Below are 16,113 nucleotides of genomic sequence, written 5' to 3'. Positions count from 1 at the left end.
GTGTACGTAGCTTTATATTCATTGTCATACAAATACCAGATAACAAAAAACATCTACCAAGTTCTCCTGTCACTTTCACTTGTTTGTCATCCTTATGTTGCGTGGCCCCTACTCAATGTTTAACTTCAATGTAAAATTTAGATCTAACTCAATGTCCTCATTAATGATTAATTGGTTTAGATTTGAACTGCTGAGATAAGGGAATACATGCAACACAGTTGCCACTTCTACAGCTGCGATGATGCAAGATTCTATAAAAAGGTAAAAGGAGAGTTGCGGTGTGCAGCCTTAAGTGAGAGGGGCATGTAGGTGGAGCATGAGGACAGCTATGAGAAGATCGGGATTTAGAAAGGGCTAGCAGATGTAGAAGAGACATCCTCGGGCTTACGACCTTCATTGGCAACTATGAGTCTATTTCAACGGATTTCATCCATCTTTCAACCTCAAAGACCAGCGTCCTGCCACCTACACCTCTTGAATAAAGGCCAGCCACTCCAGACTTCTCAAACACTGGACACTGTAGAGGTGATTGAGTCGAGACCTCTTGGTGAACCAAGTCTGGATTTAACATTTCTTGAAAGTATTTCTGATCTGGGAGGGAAGGAAAATATACTGCTTGTGGGTGAGGCAGGATTTAACTTGGAAAACAGTGATAGGAACCGAAGAATTTTGGGAGAACTCTCATTTGCTCTGTTTGGGACACCTCTAAAATGTCTTGAAGTCCATGAAAGGCCTAGTACTTCTCAAAGCTCTGCCACCAGAAAACATCTATCTAAGACCAGGATGCTTGATTATCCTGTTATTCTACTGTTTTTTCGAGACACTTTATTGATGGACGTGGCCAGAAAAACCCTGGTAAAAGAAGTTCTGAGTGATGTCCAGGTGAGGACCAAGGAGTCAAAATCAGCCATGGTTGGTATTGTCCTAACCCAGGAACCTTGCCAAGAGGAAATAAACACAGGACCCAAGGAGAAGTTGGACCAGTTAATGAGTCAAGTATTTAAAAGGCAACCTTGGGGAGTTTGTTGCTACTTTAGTCTCCAGCCACAATCTATCCAAGAGGTGAAGTGGACCATCATAAAAACCCTGGGAGAAAAGCATGAAGGCAAGTGGCTTTCGAGTATGTTGTTATTTATAGAAAAGTTTTAAGTGCCAGAAACTTAGAAATACACTACTTAAACATCAGCATTAGTTGGGGCCAACATTTAGAAGCTCTTACCAAACTCCAAGAAAAAAGTAGTAAAAGCAACCTCAATCCTTAAAATCTCTATTTATGTCTATCAATAAAACAGCTGCCCAAAAATAGTATCAGTATCTCTCTAGTAGATTTTTGGTCTGGTGTCCCATAGATAAGCAAAGAATAGTAATATAGGTACCTCAAACATATATTAAAAATCTTGGGTCTATATGGCATACAGGGACAGCCTCTCCTCTTTTTGTCTAATGTTCTCAGGAAACGTGTGACACATTACACACACACACACGTGGAGAGACTACCACTGGTTCAGGAGTCTTAGGAGAGTTTTGCTTGACACCTGAGATGTGGAACCCCTAGTAAACCTGTTGTTTTCTTTGGGGTTTTGGTTCATTGTTTCCCATTCCTTATTTTTTATTATTTGTTTTGTATATAAATAGAAATGGGTCCATTTTTGGTGGTGGTAGGCTATCTTCACAGATAAGAGTTTTTAAATATCATGTTTAAATACAGGCACAAGCCTCCAAAACATGGTAATACTAAGAAGTCCCAATTGGGAATAAAGTATTACACCCACAAAGCACCTTTTTAGACAAGTACCCTTTGCCCTGGGTGTTATGCAAATATACTCTATGGCTTTTTAGGATTTCCATTTGTTTGTGAGATACAGATTATAAAACTTCCAATTTATTATGCGTTCCAGTATTACAAATGAATGAAGTTCAAAGGGTACCTAATATTTAGTATTAAGAAGTATTATTCTAGGGTTCTTTCTGTTTTTGACCCACACAAGAGCTACTGCTAAAAATGCTAGTAAAAAAATTCAGTAGCAAAAGCAAACCTACCACCAAGAGATTATGGAATCCACCATTTCCTAAATCATGAATTGATCAAAGCTAACTGACTAGATGACATAGCTGATTTTTTTCAGTAGTTTCAGTCAAGTAACACAAGTATGAAGATAACTATACAGGTGTGCAACTGTCATTACTGGTCAGTGATTCAGGAGGTTTTAAACACCAACCTCACAAACTCTACTATAAAGGACCAGGTCATCAATGACAATTTACATAATCTCTTAGTGAAAAGTCCACATTAATGATCAGACAACACATAACTGATGTCTCACTGTTTCTGGGTCAAAGAAAGGTGGATGGGAACACACAAAACTATAACAGAGAGATCCTGCTTTTCTACTGCCCAAGGAATATCCAAGTCAGCTAGCTTATGAATAAACCATCGGATAGAATAACTATTTAGTCAACAGTTGGTGAAATTGGTGTTATTTTGTCCTTAAAAGCTATAATTAATTCATAGGTTGTTTTGGTCACCTGAATTCTGCTGGGACTAATGCATGGAATAATCCTTTAAGGTCTTATAAAAGGGGTGTTAGTCCAGGGAGGATTAAGTGAATTGATTTAAAACATCTACTTCTTTTCTTCTCTATCCTCATTGGTTCTCTACTTCTCTCTCACCGTTACACTTATTAGCATATAATACTTGCCCTTTCCCACCCTGGCCCATATTGGGCTTTGGCTGTCTCTACGCCCTGTGCTGTGTCCCATTATCACTAATACACACTTTACTTTGTTTGGTCACAAAGGAGAGGCACTTCACATAACTCACTGCCATGTTTTATTTGCTCTGAGGCGATAAAAATATGCTATGTCATGCAGTAATAAGTGGGGCACATTTTTAGCACCCTAAGGCTGTCAGGGAGTAGTAGAGGGGATCAGAATCATACCTGCCCTCTGCCTGTGTTACCCTGCAGACAGACAGACTCATAGCTCCCTTCTGTCTGTGACACCCTGCCCCTGCAGGAGGAGGACAGACTCATAGCTCCCTTCTGTCTTTCTTTATTTCAAGCAATTATTATTTGTCATATTATCAAAGATGTAACATTAGTCACATTCATATTTTTACAATTTACTTCTATACTTTTTTAAGGTGAGAATATTTACTCAGAATATCAAAATAATGATCCAGCCAGCTTATTTCAGGACCTTGTCCACCGCCTTGGAGGTAAAGAAAGATTTTTGCTTTTGGGTAACATCTGTCCATCTGCCAGTACACCTGAAAAGGTTGGGGTTTTTGAAGAACTTATACACGCTCTCTTTGATGACACTGAAGACACATGTGCATTGAACAGTCAGCAGTCAGCATTGGCATTTGAAGGAAAAACAATGTCCTCAAAAGAGTGTGTCCAGTATCCTGAAACAAGGTCGTTTCCGCACCCACTCATTCTAGTGGTCTTCCGTTCCAGCTTTTTAATGGAGGATTGCAACAAAGCCCAAGTGAAAGAAATTCTGATTGACATCAAGATGAGAGTTAAAGCTTCTACGCAAGTGGTAGGTGTCCTGTGCAGCCAGGAGCCTCTTGGTGAACACAAGCAAAGAGAGCTGCAGAATCAACTTCAGAAGAGCTTGTGTCATGTATTCAATTGTTCCCCTGCGGTATGTACTTTTGTCAGGACCAAACCAGAGACGGTGGATCAAGTAAAAAAATGTGTGTGTGGGATCCTCCGTAAGACAACCTAGTGACCATGTAATCAATTTCTATAGAACAAATGTTTCTAAAGATAAATAGTGCACTTTTAATAAAATTGTAACCACTTACATTTCATAGTAGCAGAGAGCCTTAAACAGGGCTCTGATGAAAATGCACACAACTCACATTTTTTACATTAGTAACTAGATACATCTAAAAAAATACCTCTGACTGAATAATTTTCATTAAAGGACAAGCCAACTCAAATCCGCCAGTAGGTTATAGGTGGATCTGGTGTGCTAGGTCAGTCTCTGTTTTCATACATAGCTTGAATACTCAAATCATAAAACGGATAACACTCCCAACTGTTTGTCTACCTGGGAGTTTTAGGTGTTCTCTCCCAACTTTGTGTGTTCCAGCTCCATCTTTTATTCTCTTCATAAAAAAACAATAAAAACTACCAGAAATAGTAGGAACTCCACATATTGGCACAAGACCACTGTGTGGTCCAGCTACTTCTTTTATGGTCTTCATAATGAAAAGAAAACTGCAAAAACCAGAGGAGATGGCAGAACCCCCTCTCACAATGGACACAGTAAACTTCTAATATTGGGCATGACAATATTGGGCACACAGCAGGTGTGCAGACCAGGAACTCACCACAAGGTTGGTGGGAACTTCTCACAAACGGCACAACAGGTGTGCTGCCCTAGGAAATCAACATGAAACCTAACATTTTTGGTAAACTGACTCTTTAAATGATTCTTCTAAAAAAGAATGACATCCAAAATGCAGTGACATCATAATGTTTAACATAACCACAACGTGCACGTTAAGGTGATGCCATCCAAAACATGATAAAGTCAGCACAACATGTGGGGTACAAGGAATGTGAACATAACACCTATTATTTTGCTTAGATCATAATTAAAGCTTATTATTTCAACGGTAGATAAGCATATAATGACCAGTTTGTTGTTGTGTCTGGGATTCTAAATTTGTTTAGATTGCTGGCAAGTAAAGAGCTTTCCCAATACCTGGTATCCCCATAGGAAGTCTTATTTACAAAGATATCAAGGAAGAGACCTACACCAATATCAGGGAGGGGTCTTTTATCTATACACAGAATTGTCCTTTACTCCGAGCCATTGTTCAAATGTGATTATTGTATCAGTCATTGAGAGTGATTGAGATTTTAGTGCTTTGCATGTCTTTTACAGGGTCAATATTAAAGCTACGTACACACTTCCAATTATTATCGTCGGAAAACGAACGACGAACGTTCCTGCACGATATATATGAACGATCGTATAGCACCGATCCTGCACATAGAGGTAACGACACGATCGTTCGTAGATATTGTACACACAATATGGGGTGGCCCCTTACAGAGCAACACCAACAGGCAGACCGTCCTTAACAGAGGTACTCGTGCACTGCATTCTTGCCAGGAATGCCAGTGCCTTTCCACCCTGATCACTGGAAGGATTCGGTACTACACTTGATCTTAGCCAAAAGGCCGAGAAGCGATTTTCATACCCATGACATTAGATATAGGTGTTCAAGATTGGGTGTCAATACAAAGAATTTCTATAGGGAGAATGCAGGAGGAATCTTTCTGATATCATCCTCAGATATGGAGAGTCTGGTGTTCTCTGTTGATGTGTATGGGGTCATCATGCCAGGATCAGCAGTTCATTATAAGTCTCCCAGAACGATGGTCGTGGATATCTATAAATCCAGCAAGAGGTTTAAAAGTTCCACCAAATTATTTTAACTCAATTATTCCACTACACAGAAAAAAAAACTACAATTGTCATAGATTTCAAATAAATGCTAACTGGTGTCAAAGAACATCTACAATTAGAAAGAGATTTCATCGATCTAAATATGTTTGCCAGGGAAAAACTTTAATGTCCAAGAGCATTAAAGCTACAGGTTAACATCCAATTGCCTCATGGGATCAGGAAGCATTGTTTTCCCTGTTGGAGCAAATTGAACCAGGCTTTTTTTGTTTTGCCTTCCTCTGGATCTTCTATGTCTATTGATTTTTTATCCGGGTTATGTTCATTTTCCTACTAGTGGTTAAACTAGATAGACTTATGCCTTTTTTCAGCCTAACTATGTAATTATGTAACCTCATATCTGCTGTGAAGCACTGTGATGGAAATGCTGCTTCTGGGCAGCTTGCAGTAATTGGGCCCCTTATAAAATCTGGTGTCAGATTGTGCTTAATGGGAATGTAAAGTTAAAAGTTGCACTAAAAATGCATCTAATACAGACAAGCAAGTCAACCAGGGATTGACTCCCTGGAGTGAATTAAAGGATAGTGAACCAAACCAGCCAAAGCCTTGATTTAAATCTCATTGAAATGTTGTGGACGGATTTAAAATGGGAAATTCATGTAAAAAAACACAAACACCCTGCAACTATGGAGTTGGGGTCAACAATATAATATCAGAGACTGATGAGCCATTATCAAAAACAAGTCATTTTTGCTAAAAGGGTTTTTTACATCACACCATCTATTGATATTTCTGTTGAATACATGACTGAAAAGGTACATTCCTCCTTGTGGTTTGTATTTGAGTAGATCTTATCAACAGGCACTGTGTTTGCCTGTTCAAATATGTGGAAAAAGTCAGGGATTTCAGTAAAATGTAAAGGCATGAAAAATAAATATATATACTGGTATATTACAGATATTACCTACCTCCATACAGTTAGAGGGTATTTATTTTTTAAGCAGATTTGAAATGTTCTCAATATTATTCAGTCTCCCAAGCAAAGCAATGAGAAAAGACTTTAAATCTGCCCAACGCCTTATCCTCCCCTTCATTAATTCTCCATTTCAGCCTCCAATAAATCTAACCTCCCGCCTTCCCTTTATTGAGTCTTCTTTCCAACCTCCTCTTCAATAAATCTGCCTACCAACCTTCTTTTGATCAAATCTCCCTTCACGCATTCCCTTCATTATCTGCTCTAATTATTAAACTTAGCCTCAAGCACTTCCTCCATTTACCCTGACCTCCAGGCCCGCCTTCTTTATTTGCCCTCCAGTTTAGCCTGCAGTTGTGCACAGCTGTACAGGTGTGCTCCAGTAATATAAGTTCTTCTGATTTCTCTGCACACTGTGAGTGTCCCACACAGTGTCCCACCATTATAAGCTGCAGCAAGTCTAATAAAGGCGACCTTATTGACTGGCTGGGGGAGGGGGGCAGCATAATCTGTCCCTTTCAGACGGTCCCTGGTTCATTGCGTTCATTGGACTTCACGTTTTTTAATCGCGGAGGATCAGCATTACATGTTTGTGCCACCCAGGGAGGTCTGAATGCAACAAAATGCCCACTCCTCCAGGCTGACATTCACCCATCAAAGCATTTTGACATGTGCATAACTCGACCCATAAGCCATCGCACTACTTGTATAAGGGATAAGGATTCTTCAGAGTATTTATGATATGCCATATACAGCACTCTGCTGTACCCTCCCACCAGCCATATTCTGCCTGCATTGCACAGAGAAATATAGAGAGTGATGACATGAAATACCGTATTTGTATATTAAATATTTAATGACAACAAAAGAGTTTTTTTTCAATTAGTATTTTATTGAGGAGGAAAAAAGAGGAACCGGTAAAAGCAGAATATTATTAGATTAAACCTCAATGTCAAAGCTGAACTCCAGGCAAATTGGTAAACAAGCAGATGAAATATACATGACAGCTGTTTTATGGGAAATAGGTGACTAATTTACCATATGGGAGATATGCATATGGTAGTCAAATTTACATTATGAATGGGCCAACTAGTTCAAAGCCTAACATCAACTATATATACGTCACCCATGTAATTTACTCTGAAACAACCCTACCATATGGTTTGATTTATTTTAACCAATCTTAAAATAAAATAAAAAACAGTAATGAAAGAGACGGTTAAGATTTTACACCTAATCCAAGTGAACAAAGCCCCCCAGAAGGAGTGATGGGCCGGTAACCCTAGTGGCCACAGGACTACTTTGCTGCAGGGATGTCACCAGGTTGTGGCCCCCAGGCTTTTCCCCACCATGGATGAGCTGGATAGAATGTCCTAGGCACACGGTACACAGCAGGCTGGGGTGTCAGTAGATTGCGTGGAAGTGGACAGGCGTCCAGCAAGAATCAAGTTTAGGACAGGGCGAAATCAGGGCAGGCAGTTAGGGTGTGAGTTTAGGGACTACACAGGTTTCCAAAATACCCAAAAAAAGATGAGAAAACCTATATACAGATATCCAGGCTAAGGTGAGGTGGAAACATGGGTGCATCATATAGAGGGCCTCACTGACGACATTCTGCTTGTCGGGCATAATCCTTGTAAAAGCCAAGCCAATGCATCAGCCTGTCATTCATTGAACAGAGCTCAATTTCTGATTTCCTTTTCCGAGTTCTGAGGTTAGAATAACTTCAAATTGAGCTGCAATGGACTCCAACTTGAACTAATATGTAAAAATGTGGAATCAGCTCCCTCAGGAAGTAGTTTCAGCAACTACTGTAGATTGCTTTAAGAAAAAGCTGGATGCTCCTTTAGAAGCACAGAAATTTAACTGGGTATTTAGGATTTAAAGTAAAGATAACAGAGACTGCTCATTCTGGGAACATCCGATTGCCATCCGATTGCCTCCCGTTGGGAGCAAATTGTACCAGGGCTTTTTTTTATGCCTTCTCTGGTCCAACTACAGTATCTCCATAGGGATTTTAAATCTGGGATATGTTTATTTCCCTAGTGGTTGAACTCGATGGACTTATTGTAAGGGACTTACCTGTCCAGCGAGCCCACGGCCTCCCTGCGGGATCACAGCCGCAGAGGGAGACGCCGCTGCAGGAGGCAGCATAGCCCAGGCTGCTGCCCTGCTCGCAGCTTGTCGTGCCCTGCTGCAGGAGGAGGGATCCGTTCTAGCCGAACTACTGTTCGGGCAGGCGGCATCCCCAGCATCCCTATGGACGTGAACAGAGTCTTGTTCTTAGCACTTCTGTGGCTGTGCAAAGTAGGGCACCTCCCAGGGGTGCTGTGGGAAGAGGTGCACGCACTACCACGCGTGCCTCTTGAACCCCCAGGGGCGTGGCACTCAGCTGCCTCGCCGCGGGGCGGGACATAGTCCTATTTGCTGCAGGGGATTCAGTTAACCTCCAACCAAATGTTCATTGGGCACTCTGACCGTTTATGGAGAACCTGTACTGAACACCATTGCCCGCTATAAGCCTCTGTGTGTACAGTGTGCTTGGGTGTGTTCTCTGTGTGGATTCATATTAACCTGTTGTCGTTACCAATAGCAACTCGGTCTTATACCTGATTCTGCCTGAACTCTGCCTGCCCTATCCTTGGATCATTTGTGACCACTCTTGCCTGCGGCCTGCCTTGACCTTGGATTTTTCCTGACCAGCCTCTGCTTTACCCTTCTGTACCACGCATATTGGACTGACCATCTCTGAATAACCTTTGTACTGTTTTATGCCAACAATAAGGCTTGATAAAAGGATTCTTGGATTTGGCTGTGGTTTGTGTGCCCAGGTGCATTACATTTATGTCTTTTTTCAACCTGACTTACTATGTAACTATCTGACCATCACTATGCCCCATATGGAGAAACGATTCTTCATGCTTGGCAAAGGCATACTATGAACTGTGATGTCACTTAGCTCTCAGCATATTAGCTTGCAAACAAGGGATTCAAGAAACTTGATTGTTAGATTTTGTGATTTTTAATGATAAAGCAGTAACTGGGCCAATAGGACTGGGACAATAGACTTAGCTCACTGCCTCCTCATGAGCCAAAAAGATAAATTAGTTATTAAAGTGTGAAGAGCCCTGGCGATGCCATCCCATTGGCGCTCCGGTGTGAATGGGTGTGGTGAGTGGTTGTAGATCCTGTAACATTCCTCCAGCCTTATGAAATGCTCACAGTTATCTCTAAGGCTTTCTCAGTGTTTGTATTTCTCGGGATCATTTATTTCCAACGAAGCTGAACTGCAGGCATATACAAATGCCACAATTTATTCCAATGATGCAAATCTTTACCGTATGTGGAAACACAATCACCAGAATGTCATTTTATTTAAATATTCTATGGGGATCACTTCTACAGAATATACATATATGTATTGAACTGTTTGTTTTCCAAGAGTGAACTTTTTTGGGATTTTTATAAAGTAAGGCCAGCAGTGGCACCCCTTTATGACAGGTTCCCTTTACCGGGCACCATTTCTGCTCAGCATCCCTGAGTGGGTTAACGTGGGCTTGCGAAGTGTCTGCGGAGGAATCTCGCCGCAATCTTGGCTCACAGACCTGTTTACAAGAGTGGAATCCACAGAGCAGAATATGGGTGGACAAGACGGGAGGAATGCAGAGAGGGGCGGGAGTGGGATGAAATTCACACCACAAAACTGTTTTGTAGGTGCCGGAGAGGCGGTGGATAGTCCAAATGCACAACGTAATTAATTCTTCTGCCAAGCACATAGAAAACACAGTTTGGTTTTCGTGATTCCAAGAGTCACCAAGCTACTTTTTAAATCAGCAAATCGTCTGTTCTTACATTGCTACGCACCAGCTGAAATTTGACATTCACCTTCCAGTGTTGGTTTACGCTCTGCGAGTTATACGGTAGGTGGGAAGGGGGAAGTACAATTATAGGCTTTCAGGAAGGAAAGGGGTCAGGGTGGTCATCACCAACTCCAAAAAGAAAAGGTAATAGGCTGGGCAGTGGGACTGAAACGGCAAAGCAGCAGGATTTAAAAAGTGGGGTCTTTTTTTTTTTTGCAGCATTGTACCGCATGCTCAAGACTGCTCCCAATTAACTGTAGCAGCGGTTAGGACGTTTTCAACCGCAAGTCTGAAAAGGGCCTATTCGTTCATCTGTTCTTAAAAGTGAATTTTTAACATGGTGATATATATTACATTCTGATTGCACAATCAGAGCTACTAAAACTGTCATAGGAGCACTGCCTAAACCATCACTTCCTAATACAATCAGGTCTTTGTAGTGCATAGTTTTAGGTGGTCAGGTTAACACCGACAATAGGTGATGGTCGATGGTAGCAATGTATATAAGTTAAACAATCTCTCTGAAGTTCATGTGACAGGGTGATAACTTAGGGACACAACTGGTAGACAGGGGCAGATCGTTATCACCTTATAACCAAACGTCTTCCCCATATACCTCAAAGGGAGTAAAGAATTCGTCATTATTGGGTACATTTTTATATCCACCGCATGGGGGCCATTCTCTTGCTATCAGTCCCCCAACCATTGCCAATCTCTTATAGCAGGGATGTTAAACTCAAATACACAAGGGGCCAAAATTAAAAACTTAGAGAAAGTCGCGGCCAACCTTAAAATTTATTAAAAATTGAGGACATTTTCTTCCAGGGCCTTCTTCTTTCTTCCAGGTTCTTCTGCACTCTTCCAGGGCCATCATCTTTCATCCTGGTTCTACTTCGTTCTTTCAGGGGCATTTTCTTTCCCGAACTTGCAATGCACATGCAACTGAGCCTTAACTGATCCCAACACACAGCCCACGAGTGCATAGAGCAAACCCACACAAACACAGAGAGGACATATATATATATATATATATATTTATAACCCATGCCAGATAGTGTTCTGGTAAAGATTTGAATCAAGCTGTATACACCCCCCAAACAGAGACCCAAGGTGGTTTAGACAACAGGTGACACAATAAAGAAACAACAGCCGCTCTAGCAGCAGAAAGCAGAGCAGTTACAGTAGTGGGTTGTATTGCTGTGTATCTCAGCAGCAGAATTCATTTCTACTTTATTTGGTTCCTGCAGAGGGATGAAATCTGTTGGTTTGTTAGATTGTCTCTTGTATACCAAATGGTTACACGTTTTTTCCCCCCCCCCAAAACCAGCAGTTCTGGAAAACATCTGCAGGCAGAAATCTGCAAATAAACCTTCTGGATAATGTAACTTCCAGACGTCAGAACCTTTCCTTTACAACTTTTCATTGTTAAAGTAGATGAATCTCCAACTGACTGACAGGGAGTTAAATCTCATTGATGCATTTGCAGCCTCTTTGCAGCCACTTCCTGTAAACCCCCCTCCCCCGACAGATGAATGGCTGTTTTGGGTTAATCAGAGTGGGGCGAGGCTATGCCTGGGGTAACAGTGGGGAGGGAAGGGTGTTGTACTTCCAAAAGAACAGCACTGTATGGTGTATGACATGAAGTATGTGTGGTATGGGAGGTATGTCACACAGTACACACATAACTGTCATACTGCACAAGTTTCTACAAGACGTAGGAGATTTCGCAAAGCACCACCAGAGTGTACAGTGCTGGGTCCCCGGAGGTAGACTGTCGTAGGGGGACATAAACACAGGTAATTCAGTCCTGGGACCCCAAAGGCGGATGAGTGTAGGGGGACATCCATACAGGTAATTCAGTGCTGGGAGTCCTGAGTTAGGTTGTTGTAGGGGCACCCATAGAGTAAATATAGTTTGGGGACCTTGGAGGTATATCTGTGTAGGTAACAGGTAATTCAGTGCTGGAAGGCTGGAGGTAGATAAGTTTAGGGCCATCTATAGACGTAATTGTAACAGGTAAAAGTGTTGGAATCCCAGAGAAGAATCTGTACTAGAGACCATCTGTACAGGTAACTCGGTGCTGGGACCCTGAAGTTAGAATGGTATAGGGACCATTGGTAGAGATAATTCATTGCCAGGACACCAAAGTTGTATCTGTATAGGGGCCACCCATACAACTAACTGCTGGGACCCCCATGATCCATCCATTTATGTTTAATCTGTTTGGCTAATTCTGTGTGCAGTGCTGGTATTATATCTGCATAGAAGCCATCGATATGGTAAATTCAATGTGCGTCCATCCATCCAGTCCTGGCACCCCAGAATACCATCGGTCTAGAGTGTTATCCGTATAGCTCCATCAGTGCTGGCACCCCCAATCATTACCAGTATAGGGGTCGTCCTATCTTTATCACTAACTCTACCCTATCTCTCCTAGAATGGGGGTGAAGGCTCTGCAGTGTTTCCCCTGGTACGGAAGAAGGAAAGAGAGGAAGAGGAGCAAGACCCAAGAAGGTGAGTGTGTACAGGGCACAGTTTGTATGGTGACCCCTAAATATCACTCTGCAACATGTACTGTCTGTAGTGAACTGAACGGTCCCAAGTTTCAGGAAATGACCATAGCAGGGTCTGAGGTCCATCTGAAATTGCCAACAGGTTGTGGTTTTTATGGATCTTTAAATGGTGCTGAATTTTTCTCCAGTTTATAAGTTTGACGTAAGAATACAGACAGTAATTTCAAACAGGAAATGTCTGGTCCTCCATATGGGATGGTGGGTGGTATTCATAATGGGTAAAGCAGGTGTGCAGAGCCGGGATGTCAGCGCAGATATCTCATTAATAGTCTCAGACCCAAAAGATGATCAGGGGGTTTACTTCTCAAGGATCTTTCTCAGCATGTGAACAGATTGTAAGAGATGACCCAGGACATTCCAGGTGTCTATGACCTGTCCCAGTCCTTCTCATGTATGACACTGCAGAATGTGACCAAGTGGATATTCAAAGCCTAATCCCCTTCTCTCTCCTCCTTCATAGAGCCACCAACCGCTGCGCCGGTGGAGGAGAAGCCTAAACTCCAATCTACCAACTCCGTGGGCAGTGATACAGACTCGCAGCCGCACCGTGCCTACTTCAGCGGAAAAGCCAGGGTTTCTTTCCGCCATGAAATGGACTCCACGATGAATGCAATTGACTCCACTAACTGAACAGAGGAAGAACTGACACTAATGACAGCGCTCAGGCTACACAAGACATTTACCTTAGTGGACAAGAACATTTAGGAGCCCACAAAAATAAAAGGTCAATAAAGGAGGTTGGAAAACATGAGCTGAGCAAACAAGTGGAACCATCATAGGACCTGCACAGTTATAAATATAGACTTGAATGATAAAGTGCCCTCTAACTGCCTGCAGGGGGCTATTGTGGTAACTGTACACCTGCATGAACGACTTACTGTCCACCAGCACATACAGGCACAGAATTCAGAAGAATACAGTACCCTCTGTATTTCTGCAGTGCCTAAATCAAAACTACACCCAGATCTCAGTATAAAATATAGTATATCAGGAATACTGCATGTCAGTAAGGCACTAACCCAAGAATGACAGATGGAGTGTGCAGAACTCACTACCTACCTTAGGAGGAATCAGTATTTTGCGGACTTACCAGTTACAAATAGAAGACTGTAGTACTCCACACCCATCAGCAGATGTCAGTATTGTACTGACCCTGCCACTTACAAACTAAACAATGCAGTACTCCACACCCAACAGCAGATGTCATGATTGTACTGATCCTACTAGTTACAAATTTGAGAATGCAGTACTCCACACCCACCAGCAGATGTCAGCATTGTGCCAAAGTAATACACCTTGATAAAAGTACACATTGCACCGGACAGATTCCATTTACATTGTTACCAAAATTAATTTTATCTTCAATATTGGCAGAGCTTTGACAAAACCAAAACATTTCATCATAACTCATGATGCTTGACATTGTTTTTCTCAATGTAGTACACTGCAGAAAAGTTCCCAAAAATATTCTATTTCAAGACTTTTGTGGGTGGAACCCCTGGATGGGAGGCTGGGTATATCAGGGACATGAATCCTCCAGCTCCTCCTTACAAAGAGCAGGGAGGGGCGTATAATTTACACACTCCTGGTTTTTATAGTATGGGTTTATTTTCTGGCTGTTATACATTTATTTTGTTACAAATAAGGGAATATATTTTCCTTTTGCTTTGGATTGGCCTATATGGTAAGTTTGGTATATTCCATTAAAAAAGACTAAAACCACCAATGCTTACTCCTTTATTACTAACCAGAAATTATTTGCACCATAAACAGCAAATTAAAACAATTGGATTTTTTTTTTCATTGCCGAAGGAGAGCAAGTACAGACTAGATGCCCTCTTTAGTTACATGTCCAACCTCCACCTTCAAATAATAAAAAAAAAAAAAAAAAAAAAAAAAAAAAAAAAAAAAAAAAAAAAAAATAGATAACATTTTGGCTATAAATCAGCAGACAATATCCCCCTGTGCAGACTTGGTGACCCAATTCACACTACAAGGGTTAACTGCTCATTCTGCCTAGGCTCCTGCAGGTTTCTTCAACCTAAACTTTCCAGCGCCACTAAGGGTTCCGACATTCTAATGCAAGTGCGAATAGATTTTTAATAATAAGTCTGGTGTTAGAGCTCTGGTCCAATTTTCCTAAGATCAGTGCCTCAAGCCTTTCCTCTACCCAGACCACTTGGTTGCAGCTCTGTGCCAACGAGGGCCCGCTCACATCATGGGAGCATCAGACATTAGCAGCTGCTGAGGTGAGTAATTAAGGAAGTAATGCACCTTAATCATCAACCCCATAGACCAAATGAGCAGTTCCATTCATGCAGTGCTGAAGAACATCCACTGCAAGGGAAGCTGTCTTCAGCTCAGAATTCAGCTTTAAACCAGCAACAGCAAACACTTCAGCAGACAATATCCCCTTTGCAGGCTTGGAGACCCCTTAATGGTGTGACCCAATTCCCACTTTAAATTATTTCTCCGCTGTCATTTCCCCTCAAGCTTCCAACCCATGCAACCTCTTCTCAACAAGCGACCCCCTCCTAAACCCTACTCCTGCTCCCCCCCACAACAGCCTTCTCTCCTCAACACAGCCACCTACTAGAGAGATAAAATTGACAAAATCAGACATGATGTCTTATCACCAAGCCACTCCAACCATACCCACCCGTCCACCTGTAAATCATCACTGGCCTTCTCCCTCAGCCCTGTTACTGTGGACAAAGTCTCTTCCCTTCTCTCATCTTCTCCATCTACTACATGTCCACTTGACCCAATTCCCTCTGATCTACTCCGTGCCCATTACTCCACCCTGGCCCCTGCCCTAACCAAACTTTTCAACCTCCCCCTTTCTACTAGTATATACCCCTCCGCTTTCAAACATGCCATAATTCTTCCTATCCTGAAGAAACCCTCACTAGACCCCTCCCTACCGTCCTATCTCTCTTCTCCTATATGTCTCCAAACTTCTTAAACGCCTTGTCTACAAAAATGCTCACTGATTACCCGAGTACCAACCCTTCCCTTGACCCTCTCCAGTCTGGTTTTAGAGCTGCCCATTCCACTGAAACAGCCCTTACTAAAGTGGTCAATGACCTGATCATAGCGAAGTCTCAAGGCAACTTTTCGCTGCTCCTTCTTGATCTTTCCTTTGCTTTGCTTTTGACACTGTTGATCACCCCCTTCTAATACAAATCATGGCTCCATTGGTATCAGTGACACTGCTCTCTCTTGGTTTGCTTCCTATCTGTCTGACCGCTCCTTTCAAGTTTCTTTCAATGGTAACTCC

The 16,113-nt window shown here is 42.0% G+C and overlaps 1 protein-coding gene across 1 annotated transcript; it reads left to right on the top strand.

The window, feature by feature from the left end:
* Positions 1–273: 273 nt before the first annotated feature.
* Positions 274–4,955, top strand: LOC140322731 (uncharacterized). Its single transcript, XM_072399306.1, has 2 exons — positions 274–1,105; positions 3,143–4,955. The coding sequence occupies exons 1-2, from the start codon at positions 406–408 to the stop codon at positions 3,730–3,732; spliced, it is 1,290 nt and encodes a 429-aa protein (XP_072255407.1). The 5' UTR covers positions 274–405; the 3' UTR covers positions 3,733–4,955.
* Positions 4,956–16,113: the final 11,158 nt, after the last annotated feature.

This window comes from Pyxicephalus adspersus, chromosome 2 (assembly GCF_032062135.1).
Source record: "Pyxicephalus adspersus chromosome 2, UCB_Pads_2.0, whole genome shotgun sequence".
Lineage (NCBI taxonomy): Eukaryota > Metazoa > Chordata > Amphibia > Anura > Pyxicephalidae > Pyxicephalus > Pyxicephalus adspersus.
The sequence above is the reverse complement of the archived record's forward strand: the minus strand, read 5'-3'. Positions and strand labels throughout refer to the sequence as shown.